The 14,119-nt window shown below is 34.2% G+C and overlaps 1 protein-coding gene across 8 annotated transcripts in view; it reads right to left on the bottom strand.

Annotated features, from left to right (window-relative positions):
• The window catches only part of WDPCP (WD repeat containing planar cell polarity effector), a 331,844-nt gene that overhangs the window by 243,770 nt on the left and 73,955 nt on the right, over positions 1 to 14,119 (bottom strand). For all 8 annotated transcript variants that reach the window (XM_081069092.1, XM_081069096.1, XM_081069095.1 and 5 more), the window contains exon 2: positions 497 to 581. In XM_081069092.1, coding sequence (XP_080925218.1) covers positions 497 to 557 — 61 coding nt within the window. In that variant the 5' untranslated portion in view covers positions 558 to 581. The remainder of the gene's footprint in view (positions 1 to 496; positions 582 to 14,119) is intronic.

The following is a 14,119-nucleotide window of genomic DNA, read 5'->3' as shown; positions in this document are numbered from 1 at the left end:
ACACTTATATTACTTCCCTCCCCCAAAAAATGTGAAATGCAAAGAACATTAATATAATTAATTGTACATCTTAGCTCTATGTTTGATATATTATTTTAAAATCAAATAGAAATGCCTTTACCATTAGCTTGCCTGCAAATATTTATGAATATAAATCAGTTATTATGAACAATTCCGGCAAAAAATTAAACATGTATGTTATCTTAGGCTAGTAAAATTAATTTTTTAAACTAGTAAAAATATTTAATTAATTTTAATTTTAAAACATTAGGCTAGTAAAATTAATTTTTACAACAGAAAATCTAACTCAAGCTTAAAAAAATTAAGTTAATCAGAGTAACTAAAAGGAATCTTTTCCACTAGCCAATTTTTAATTAAGTATAAAAATAATATAACTCCAGCTGGAGAATCTAGGCTCTAACCTTTGCTGGTATTTATTTACAATGTTGTAACTTATATTTTCAAAAATATCGAAATTAATCCAGAGCTGATTTACCTCCAATGTGTAAGGTATTCTTCAAAGACCACAAGTGCAGTTCAGTCAAGCAGAAAGACATCTGATGGCAGAAGGAATCTGTGTCCTGTTTAAAAATAATTAAAAAGAGGTGCCAATTAATTATCTTCTATTGCCAATAAAACCAAGATCCCTTAGATATAATAGGATCATTTGCCACTACTGATATTGTAGATATGGCTCATTAGAATAAACATTAGTATAGCCTTGGTTAATCGTCCAGAAATAAATTCTAGAAGAAAGAAAAATACACTTCTTTTCCTAGATTTACTATTGTCATCACACTGAGAAATGTGCTAAGAAGAATGTATGTTTCAGTTTTCAATCACATATGTTTGGTTTTTAAGGGTCTGAGTATATTTAGAATTATTTAGTATTTAAGCATTTTTAAAAACATTTTTAAGGAAAGGAAACATCTGTTAGGTAGTTATTAAGTACCGGCATATTTGTGGTGTTTTTAATATACAAAGCAAATATTTACTATCTCTCACATACAAACTCAATAATTAAAGTGAAATTTGCAAGGTAAATAGTATATCGTTACTATTATAAGAAACACTTTACTTAAAAGTAAACTGTGTGAAACCACGTTAGCATTCAGTTTGTTAATCTGTATGTCATGATAGATCCAGATATTCTACTCCAACTGCATTAAAAAAATAATAGCAAAAATGTACATCCTGTATTCTCTCCCAATTTTACTAGCAGGGGTTAGTGATGAATATTATTGATATATGGATATATATATTTTTTAACTAAGTAGAACCTAACCAATTTGGACTGACTGGGAAAAGACTAATCTGAGTCAGGAAAAAAGTCAGTATTTTATAAATATTTGAAAACAATTTATATAACTTTCAAATATTTGCTTGGAAATGCATACAGTAAACTACCAACATTTTCTTTTTAGAGATCATTTAAAAATTGCTCTTTCCAATAAACTTACGAATAACAAAAGAAGCTTTAAAAATATATTTTTAAAATTTTTTTATTGGGGAAGAGGAACAGGACTTTATTGGGAAATGGTGTGTACTTCCAGGACTTTTTTCCAAGTCAAGTTGTTGTCCTTTCAATCTTAGTTGTGGAGGGTGCGGTTCAGCTTCAAGTTGTTGTCCTTCAGTCTTAGTTGTGGAGGGTGCAGCTCAGCTCCAGGTCCAGTTGCCATTGCTAGTTGCAGGGGGTGCAGCCCACCATCCCTTTGAACCGGCAACCTTGTGGTTGAGAGCCCACTGGCCCATGTGGGAATCAAACCAGCAGCCTTCGGAGTTAGGAGCATGGAGCTCTAACCGCCTGAGCCACTGGGCCAGCCCCCTTTGAACATATTTTAAGACACGTTTTAGATGGAGGAATAAGCCCTCAGTTTATTTAACATTAGGAGTGAATAAAAATATTTCCCATGCTACGTTTTATATGGGTGATCATCTAAAATACTTTTAAACATAGTACAAAATTCTTTGGCCCTTTCTTCTCCTTTGGATTTGAACTCAATGCACTTATAATCATCAAGAGACAGATGCATGTTGAACTAATGAGACACAGTGTGCTAATTATTAAAATGGCAGAATGAACAATGTGACAACATAAAAGGACTCATGCCTGCCTGAAACTGAGCCTCTAAGAAAGCTACAGAGAAGTTGTGAAGTGTTAGCAGGACCTCAGAGAAGTATAGGATTTCACCAGTTAAATGATGATGATGAGGAAGAGGGTAACAGATAATACGAAGTACTTACCTCATGACAAGCACTGTTCCAAACGTTATATATGTATATATGTACGTGTATATATGTATGTCTGTGTGTAATTTATATAGTAACTCATTTACTCCTAATAGCTACTGTTTGAAGTAGTACCATCATCACTTCTATAAAGAGGAAAACGAGGCACAGAGAGGTCTCATAGCCGGCAGGTAGGGGAGACAGGTGTTGAATCTAAGCAGACTGGCTCCAGCATCTGAGCTCACAACTATAGTGCTCTACTGTATTTGGCTATACAGAGGTATGGTAGGGAGAGCACATAGTAGTTTGAGTAAAAGAAAGGCATGTCTCAGGGATGGTGGTAAATCAAGATGCATATTGGAAAGTGATGGACAAATTAAACTGAAAATGGTAGAAAGGAAATAGGCTACAATAATAGTAGTAAATTTTGGATTGATCTGAATTCACTCTTTTCCTTGTACTAAAGAGCCTTTAAAGGTTAGAGATGAATCAAAGGATTCTCCAATCCCCAGATCTGGCCTGCTCTAACTAAAAGCTGGCTGCCACGTACACAGGTGTGGGATAGGAGAGCTAGTGGGCTGTATTACTATGAAAGAGGACGCGGTTCCTTATCAGCAGGGAGCAGGGAAAAAGAGATATTAAGCAAATTATGAATTTTCCCATTCAATTGAGTATTATTTTTCAGAGTTGTCACCTTAGGAGGGAATCTAGTGAGGCTGCTATCACTTAAAATATTTCCAGAGCTCTGTTATTTGGAAATGTTTTCAGTTAGTTTTGTGGAGCTTATTTCAGAATTATTACTTTATAGTTATACATTTTTAAAAACCAAAACACTTATTGTATTAGAATATGTAAACTGCACCCTTGTGATTTGGATGGGTGATGTCTGGAATGTTTATTTAAAGAATCAGTTAATGAATTAAGTAAATATTTATTTTGCATTTATTAAGCTTAATGTATGAACCAGGACTCTGAGTCCTGGTTTCTTATTCTAACTTCTCAGCTTACTAGCTAACTTGGACAAATTATTTAACTTCTCTATTTCTAAGGTCCCCCAGCTATAAATTGGTATAATGAAGTACCTACCACAGGGCTGTATTGAGGGTATCATTATTCAATTACCTTATTGTAGCCATTGTTGATGCTATTGCTACTACTACTCAGTATGTTTAGCACTAAGCAAATTTATATGGAAAAAAACGAAGAAGTATTAAATATGATCTCTCATTTTATATAGTTATTTAAGGTGAAATGAAAGAATGGATACTAAGTACAACATAGGGGTTTTATAAAGAAAAAACATCTATATGTGGAGAAGTTTCTACATAAAAGAAAGTATATATAAATTAGGACCTGCAAATGGGTTAATATCCCACTGAGATGGGGAAGAAAGGATGTGATGAACCAGAACCATACTTCTGATACTGAGCAACAAAAGTCTCAATTTCTAGACTATGCTAGAAAATAAAAACTCACATTCCTCAATGTAGGTTTATCCAAATACCAATAATTAGAATTCATGACAATTTGTGCAAAGACAAGGCTGAAGTTTAGCTGTTAGTAGCTACATAAAAAGGTTTATCATGCAAATTAAGTATAGATAAAATTTTATAACTAAAACCAAAAAGGCAGCAACTTTACTTACATATCAAAAGAAGACTGAACTTGAAAGTTTATTTTTCCCATTAAGTCAATTCAGTAATAGAGAGTTTGTTAAAACTTTCCTCTGATAACAGAAATGGAGAATGGACTATAATTTTCTTTGTAATTTGCATTGGCTATTTCTAAGAGGCAGAAACACTTTTAAGTAGAAAACCAGTAGGTCCACTGCCCATATCTTTGTTAAGTTTTAAAGTCCTAAACTACTCAGAAATCATGCAGTTTGGGGGGAAATAAGCAAAGTGAGATGTGTGGAGAGTTTCAAACGTCAAGTACAAAGCCCTTGGCCCTATCCATTTGGACATAAGGGAAAATTTTGAGAATAGTACATACAATGCAGAGTCTACAATGGGACCTCTCTTCCAGCTCAGCATCAAAGGATTCACGTCTGGTTCTAATGGGGGTGGAAGGACTGAGAAAAATGTACAAGCTAGTATTCAGAATGCTCGTACAAACAACACTGCTCCAGCTTCCACTGAAAAGTAAAGGACAATAAAAGAAAGACATTCTACTTTATAAAGGACTCCTTTGTGGCTCCAAAGGGAGTATCTGGTATAAGGGTGGTGAAGTGATTGCAGGGGTGATGCCCAGCAGAAAGTAAGCAGGACTGGTAGCCCTTCAGATTAGTGTACTCAGTGAAGAGTGGTGGTATCCAGACAAAATGGGATCTATACCCAGCAAAAGTAGCCGTGGTGGCCAAGGAGTAATCCATACACCTGAAGAAATGACAGCAATCATCAGCTGATAAGGCAGGCCTAGGAAGTAGTAGGTAAGGCAAGTGAGAAGAAAATGTCCGTGTTCTTTAGTAAATGAGTGAACTTGTTTATGAACACATGCGATGACTCCTGTGGACTCCCCAAAATATGTGTAGATAAGGAGGCAGCTTTGCAGAGTCAGGCATTATCGGGGGCAAAAGAGAGTAAAATGTGAGTTATTCATCCTTGTTTTCCCCTAAACTTCAAATACGTACAAGTAAGACCATATAAAATTAAAGAGAATTAATGGAGTAAATAAAACAACTTTGTAAAAATCTATACCAACAACTAGATGGGCATGGTGGGAGGGGACCAAATCAATATCCTTTTTAGTCCTCAAGATGTTTTGCCGTCTCTACGCTGTGCAGTTTTGTTTTTTGTTTTTTTTGAAAGATGCAGACATTTAAATGCCTTGCATCTTAAGAATGCCAGCAGTTAAAAAGAATGCTGGTAATTTCCTAGTTTGAAAAATGTGCCTGGAGGAAGTAGTCAAGACTGAACTCGTATTATTCAAATATTGTATTAGTGCATAAATAGTCGTTTTGGAAGGGGGAAGAAAAGAATTTCAGAAGAATGCTGGATTCTGCATTTCAGGAAGGGGGTGTGACAAAGGTAGTGAAATAGGGAGTGCCTAGCAAAGTAAGCTGAGAAATGCTGCCCCACTCCGTGCCTCTGTGCATTTCTCTGAGGATGAAGCCCAATGCACATGACTGGCGACTAGAACAAAAGTAGGTACATGGGGAAAATGACAGAATGAGGTAATTTAAAATTTATAAAACTGTTTTAATATTGAATATTGAATAGGAAAAAGAATTATCCAAATGAAAATAGCAGAAGAACCTAAACAACAACAAAAAAAACTGCCCATAATTTTTCAATTATTTTAAAATATCTTTTCAACTTTTACAATTGTTTCACAAGGGAGTTGATGACAGTCACAGGTATCTCAGAAGGCCATCCTGAATCCAAATTTCCAGTCTCCGAAGAGAATAAGAGCACAATTTAAATTGAACTTGACCTAAATCTAGATAATTTTTTTCTTGGGGGAGGGAGGAGAATCTAAAATAGCCCAAACTGTGAGGACAGTGAGATGAGGGGATCCCAGAGAGCCCTTTTTACTTTCTACTTACATCCTTGAAAAGTTTAAAACCTTCCCTCCAAAGTAGGTTACATTACAATAAATATTTATTTGCTTAAGAATAATTGTTACCATACAGACTAAATTTTAAGAATGTAACATACAAAACAGAAACCATTGCACTAAGATGTTGTATCTTGTTATACCTTTGATAATATTCTTTTGAAAAATAAAAACTAAGTTTTAGAGGTAAAGATAACTGGTGACTAAATAAATCTGCAAAATACTTGCCTTCCCTAGTTTCTGGAATCAGCTGTTTTAACTGCTTTGGGAAGAACAGGAAACTTGAGGCAAATAAAACCCTAATGTAAAATATGATGTGAAAGGAAGAATTAACAAAGAGAAGACTTTGGTGTAGTTTAACAAAGATAAATGATCCCATGGTGCCAACAAGACATTTCAGATGAATGAGTATGAGCAAAATGCTTCAAAGAGCCTAAAGGATTATGTTTCCTGGGCATAAACTTAGAACACATACTTGCTATTTATTATCAAGAGATGTTCTGAAGAACATCTAGTCACCAATTCAAAATACACAAAACTAAAGAAAACTACAGAGTACGAATTTAAGATAAACCCCTGGTTAGTTGTATTAGGTGTTCTAGTCATCATTAGGTAATTACATAAAATACAGTGTATTCCCCCACAATCTCTTATCTAACGCCATCAACACAGAATTATATCAATACCTGTTAAGCATATGTATGAACATATTTTATCAATGTTATCATAAATAAAATTTTTTTGAAATATTCAACACTAAACCAAACAATTAAGCAATTATAAAATTCATGTAAAGAACAGAGAAGTTTCAAAATAGAGACCAAAAGCTGGGATTATTGAACCTGTTATTACAGGGACACTGAGTCATTTGGACCTCAGAGAGTCCTATGATAACTAAACATTCATTAAGTATCACAAATACTTTGAGCATTTTAGGTGTATAGCATTTTACCATGAGTCATAGATACAGACTTATAAAGCAGGGTCTCTACTATCAAATATCTATAATGTATTGTAGCACATAAAATAACCATAAAAACAACAGTATGAAGTGTGTGGTAAGTGCTAATTTAGCAACATAAACAAAGTGCAATGGGTGTTCAGTATATGTTCTAGTTTGATAATAAAGAGATGCTCTTAGAAAGTAGAGGGTATTTGAAGATTGTTACATTCTGATGGAGAGATAAAAAGGAGGGAACAGTACACATTAGACAGAAAGATGCAAGGATTATTTGAGAAATGATAAGCAACTGGTTTGGTACACAAATAGAAAAGATAAATCAGGGCCAAACTAAGAAGACTTTTAATGCCAAACTTAGGAATTAAGACTTTATATCTGGTAGGTAGATAATTGAGGAGTAATGAAAAGTTTCTGCTCTGGTATTTTAGGAAGGGTAATCAACAGATCAGAATTGTTGGAAGATGAACTGTGTGGGCGGGAATATAGAGGAGTGCAGGAATATTCAATACAAGTGACCTGTTAGAAAGGGAATAAAGTAATAGGTAACAACAATATGCAGTAACGAGGAGTTGAATTGGAATGGTGGCAGATGGGATGTAAATAAAGAAACAGATTCATGTGATCTTGAAATCAACAGCATGTGAGGACAGATGAGAAAAGGAGAATCTGGAGATACCACCAAGGGATAGCGATCTGGTTACTGCACAGACAGTGACCCTTTCTTTGAACATGGCTCCACTGAGTAGACATACCTCCATCACCATATGCCAGGTAAAAGGGTTCCTGTGCATTCTGTTTACAACGACTGCCTTAGTTACTCAACCCACAGCCCTCAGTTTTCCTAGTGCCTGGCCTGGCTACTTGGTCTCCTGTTATACGTTAGCCTTGCCACTCAGTTTGTAAGTGCTCTTCCTTACACTGTGCTTCAGCTTCCTCACCCTGACGAAGGATTCACAAATACCAGTTTTCTTGGCCACACTGGGTTCCCAGAAACCCCTTAACCTTACCTGTTCCCACCTAGTGTATCCTAGTTTCAAGGCAGGACTTGGATCAAAACATACATAAAAACAGGTTAATCTAGAAGAGGAGCAAGTTTTGCTAATGTCAATAAGTTCAATTTAGACACAGTGAGAGCTCAAGGTGTAAAGGTAGATATGGGTAGAAATGTCTAGCTGGTAGCTCAAAATACAAGAAAGGGGCCAGACCATATAAAAACTATTGTCGGGTTTTCTAAATAGAAAAGAAAGTTAGTACCACTGAATAAAATCCCAGAAGAAAAACAGAGATCAAGGATAGATATTTTGGTAATTCTCCAATAAAGAGAAAATGAAAAAGACAGATTAAGACAGCCACGAAAGAGAAAATGGTATGTGTTTTTTTTAAGTGGTTACTATAGGGATCAAACTCATTTCTAAATTTTAATGTAGACATGACCTCAATATGGTTTAATGAGAACTAATGTTTTATCGAGGACACAGAGATTAAGTCTTCTAAAGAAGGTGTGGTTCTACTGCTCTGAATACTGGGCCCTAAGCCAAAAATGTCTTAGTTCTAATCCTGCTGTGACAACTTTACCCCAAACCATTTAACCTCTCTGCCTCAATTTCCCCACCTGCAAAAATAGGGATAATGACATTGACCTACATTTCTAAGACTGTTGTAAGGATTAATTAATGTTGTATAATGCTTTGAAGATAAAAAGTACTGACCATTATTAGTGGGTATTGCACATCTAATTGCCTATAATATTAAAAACTTTATCCTTTAATTTTATTCAAACAGAAGTGTCCTAGCTCCCTCAATGACATTTCAAGTATTGTTTTTTAATTATTATTTTAAATATATATGTAGATCTTTTCTGTATTATTTCATAAGTGTTAGCTCATAGCATATAAAGTTATATACAGATCAGTTCAGAAGTCTAGAACACCTTTTCAACCTAAATATTAAGTGTAAATATACAGGACATAATTAGATAATGATCACCCATTGCAAATAGTCAATAAATGTTAAAAGCTAATACTTATGAAATTTTAGATTTAACAAATAACACTCAGCAAGTAAACGTTAGAAACAAAATGCAAAAGCACAAAGCAGTATATTAAAAACACTGTCTATCATGTTCTTATTTTCAAAACAAGCTATAGAACCTAAAAGTATACAACAACAACAAAAAAAGAGACATAGAGAGAAACTTTTAAATCCATTAGACACTTTGTCTGGTCTTTTGCTTCTTCTTGGGTTTTAAAATTATGATCATAATACATGCTTTTTGTTAAAAAAATGCGAACAATATCAAAGTGTTTGATGTTTAAGTGAACATGTTCCCCTCCTTTCTGCCCTCCCCACTCTGAAGAGAACCATTGCACAGCATGGCATGTGGTCTTCCAGACTTTCTTGATGTACTTACAGTATCGTCCACACTCATACTGATTTGTTTTGTATTTTTGTAAAGACAGGATTTTACTGTACATACAATTTGCTTTTTTTCATTGAACACCACAGCATGGAGATTCTCTGTTAGAACATATAGATTTACCTCACTGTTTTTTAATAGCTGCAAGATGTTCCACTGGATACCATGTTTCCCTGAAAATAAGAATTAGCCAGACCATCAGCTCTAATGCGAATTTTGGAGCAAACATTAATATAAGACTGGGTCTTATAAGTTAATATAAGTTTTATATTTTAATATAAGTTAATATAAGACCGGGTCTTATTCTAATAATATAGTGTACAAGACCCGGTCTTCTATTAATGTTTGCTCCAAAAGACACATTAGAGCTGATGGTCTGACTAGGGCTTATTTTCGGGGAAACACGGTAGTAATCATAATTTAACCATTCCCTTATTGAACAACATTCTGTTTCTGCTTTCTGCTTACAAATAATACTATGAAAATACACACACACACCTTATGCTTTGATAGGTACTGCCAAATTGTCCTCCAAGATGACTGTACCAATGTACAGTTGCACCAATAACATGACTGCCCTTTACCCTATAACCTCGATAAGATGAAGTAATATCAAAGTTTTTAATTTTTATCAATCTGGTAGGTAAAATATGAATTCTGGTAGTTGTAAATTTTATTTTTCTATTCATTAAAGAGATCAAACATTTTTTCGTGTATTTTTTAAACAATTTTGTTTCTATAAATTACCTGTTCCTAGCTTTTGTCCATCTTTCTGTTGAGTTCTTTATCCCTTTGTGTATCAATATTAAACCCTTGTTATATACACTGGACATATTTAGTCCTTTTTGAAGTTTTTTCATAAATTTTACATATGAAAAAATAAGGGAATATAAAATTCATATTTAAAAAAACTTGGGTATGACATAACAGAAAGCTCTTTGAAGTCAATTCAGCGAATGCTGTGCAAAGTACCGTAGCCAGAGGGTGGTTCTTCACAGCTGCTGAAAATTAGTCAGATGATGCTATTTCCAGATTAAGCAAAGGGCAACAGATTCCTATGTTCCAAGAGAATCTGTGCATCCTTCTTATTAAAAGAGGTTAGAAGAAAATCTATGCCTAGGAAAAAAATCTATGCCTAGGAAAAAAATCTATGCCTAGGAAAATCTATGCCTAGGAAAAATCTATGCCTAGGAAAAAAGTAAAAGTCCCTTCACTTTCCCAAAATAAATTGTGGCAAAAATCTTTATAAATCTCCTGTTACACTTAAATTTGGAAACTATTTCTCTAGGGCATTATTCAAACTATTTAATTCACTTAGTTAAATAGATCTTGTCAATTTAACATTTTCCATACTGTAAGCGGTTTTAACATTTAGACGATTTATCAATGGCTTCTTCATTATGGTCTGCTTTCTTTTCTTCTTTCTACTCATTACATGCAACAAATTAAATTTTACTAATATTCGAAGATCAGTGTTGACCTTTGCATAGCCATTTTCTAGGTTCTTGTTAATACAAACATCTTGTTTGCTGATGCTCATTTTAAATGTTTTGCTGCACACAATTTCCATTATTCCAAAGACACTTGTATCTAGTTGAAGTGCATTTTCCCCCATGACCTTGAAAAATAATTGCAAAGGCTTGTATCAGGCATTTTAGAAACAAAAACATATGCTTACATAAGTGAATAATAATAACAATAATAAAATAATCTTTGCTTACCACTACCTCCAACACATGTACCCACCTTTCTGATCTTAAAAAATGTGGACATAATTCTTATTTTTTAAGATATCTCTCAATCACAACAATAAAAACTAGGAAAATAGAAACGTTGGCAACGTGATCATGCTAATTCTAGATTATAATTCCATAAATATAGTTTAATGCTACACTTGAATAGATAGAAGGAATGTGATTTTGAAGAGAAAATAAACTGAATTTCAGGAATAATTCCTAAAGAGCAGAGTTAAAGACAAGAGAACACTGAAATGCTCTTATCTAAACCAATGCTAACTGCCAAAATAATTTGTCAATTTAGAGTTACTGTTTTAAAAAGCCATATAAATCAAAGACTGTTGCAAAGTGAGCAGGAATGAAAAAGATAGAGATCCTTTCTCTTCAAATAGGAAAGGCTGAAAAATTTTGAAGTAGCCTGCAGCTATACCACCTCAACCTTGTCAGATTTCACTTGTCAACACTTTGATGACAGATTGCCATCCCCCTCTAAAAAACAAACCCTAGTAACTGTTGAAAGAAATGGCTTCTTATAAAAAGAGGAATATCTCATGCAACTTGATAGTTGTATACTTTAAAATCTTTTTTCCCCCCAAAGGGACTTGAAAAACGTTTTTCTGTAGCTTTTATCAAAACTTAGAAGCTAAAGAACTCTCCCACTGGGGAAGTAAAGGGGGAGATAACAGTTTTTAAAATGTACTAAATGCACTTTATATTCATTATTTTATTTAATGCTGATAGTAACCTAAAATTATGTACTAAATTGTGTGTGTATTTGCATGCATATGTAGTACGAGGTGTGTGTGCACGCATAAAAGTATGTTTTCGGGGCAGGAAATAGTTTCTCCAAGGAGAGCATTTACTTCCCCTCCGCCATCCCCAAATCAACTCTGATAGACTCTAAACCTTTTAATTTACAGATATGAAAACTGAGGTCCGGGGGGGAAAAAAAGTTATTTGCACAAATTCAATCACCTTGTTAGGGGAACAGTTAGGACTAGAATTCCTATCCACTAGAATTCCAGGTTATCCATGCAGTGCTCTTTCTTCTCTACCTCCCTCGGCCTAAACGCTGTGCTAAATAGAGCCTTTTAGTTAAGCTTCTGCTTAAGCACCTGAGACAGGTGTCAGTTTAGACTTGTATAATTAATCCATGGCGAAAGATATAGATGGAACCTATTTTCTGGCTATATTTATTTTGCTTAGAATGCCCTTGGAGGAAGTTACTTGAATGACCATTTAAGGATTATATTTAATTAGTATATCAATAGTTTGTAAGTAAACTGATGTATCTAAAACGTCTGATTAAAAATGATTATTTCTTGGGGCAGCCAGTTAGCTCAGTTGGTTAGAGCTCTTAACAATCGGGTTGCCATTTCGATCCCCACATGGGCCACTATGAGCTGCACCCTCCACAACTAGATTGAAACAACCACTTGACTTGGAGCTGATGGGTCCTGGAAAATCACACTTAAAACAAATAAGTTTTAAAAAAATTATATTTCTTAAGCACTAAAGAATCTTTATACTATTTGCTTAGCAAACTTCATAGATAATATAAAAACAAGCTCTGACATGAATCATTAATGTTTTATGGCTGATTATTAAATAAATTAATGTCTTCCTTTTAAGTTACTGTATTATATCAGAGAAGCTTTATTTTTATTTTGACTACCCTTATTTGGTAGTGGCTCTCATTAAGTTCTCAGCCCCTCTGTCTCCATGACACATTCTTAATGAAATGTAAACAAACCCTAAATACTCACAGTTTATAAGAATTCTACAGTGAATCCTCCTATAATGTAAGTGGATCTTCCTTCATACTCTTTCTTCCCCAATTGGTTATTTTCACCTTTACTAATGGTTTATCACAGCGTTATCACTTATATAATACTTTCAGTATTTTGTTTCAGTGGTTGGATGAATAATGAAAGTAGGTAACTCAAGGAAAAACAGCCTTTTCTTAAAGAAATGAAGACCTGTGAACAACCACTAAGGTCCCCAGAGAAGGGATCAATTCCACCCTAATATGTTTAACACAGGCATACATCATCATGGCTTAAAATGTTAATAATTCCCTAATGCAGAAGGAAATTATTACCCAATATTTAAAAATCAGTAGAATAAAACAAGGAAAATTCTAGATTATGATCATATGTTGCCCTAAAGCCCACACAAATAATGGATTAATAAAAAATGTCTCCTGTGCTTTCCAAACTGCGCTCTATAAAGTTATTGAGAATAAAAGGGATAATGTTGAATATATATGGCAAATGTTAATTGCTCAATAAACGTCAGTTTCCTTTTCCTGAATATTCAACATCCATAAAAGAATCTGATTTCAATAATACAAAAGGAAAAACATTCTTATTGTTTTAGCACTTCACTGGGCATCATTTCATCTTCTCTTTATTTTTAGTTTGGTTCAACGTACATTTGCAAAGCATCTACGAAGTGCCAACCATTGGGCCACGCACTGTGCTAGGCATTCTGGATATGAACAGGAAAAAAAAAAAAAAACAAGTAGTACTTGCACTTGAAAAGGTCATAACCTAGTGGGGGATGGGGTGGTGAGAGGAGAAAAATAATGAATATAATCACATAAGAGTATGGAAAGTAAAATAGAACCATGTTCAAGCGAGAAAGTACAGAGAAGTGAATTTTTAATTCTGGCATCTAACACAACATCAATAACAAAAACGGAAATTATATATAGTCAGGTGTCACTTAACAATGAGGATGCATTCTGGGAAATGCATCATTAGGCTATTTTGTCATTATGTGAACATCAGAGTGCACTTACACAAACCTCAAGCTCGCATAGCCTACTATACACTTAGGCTATATGGTATAGCCTATTGCTCCTAGGTGACAAACCTGTTCAGCATATGACACTGTACTAAATACTGTAGGCAACTGTAATACAATGGTATTTGTGTATCTAAACATATCTAAACATAAAAAGGTATAGTAAAAATATAGTATAAAAGATTTAAAAAGTGGTATACCTGTACAGGGCACTTAACCACGAATGGCGCTTACAGAATTAGAAGTTGCTCTGGGTGAGTCAGTGAGTGAATGTGAAGGCTCAGGGCAAGATTGTTCACTGCTACAGACAAAACATGCTACACACTTAGGCCACATGAAACTTAATAAAAAGTATTTTTCTTTCTCCAATAATGAATTAGCTTTAGCTTACTGTAACTTTTTACGTTATAGAGT

This window comes from Rhinolophus hipposideros, assembly GCF_964194185.1.
Source record: "Rhinolophus hipposideros genome assembly, chromosome: 12".
NCBI lineage: Eukaryota > Metazoa > Chordata > Mammalia > Chiroptera > Rhinolophidae > Rhinolophus > Rhinolophus hipposideros.
The sequence above is the reverse complement of the archived record's forward strand: the minus strand, read 5'-3'. Positions and strand labels throughout refer to the sequence as shown.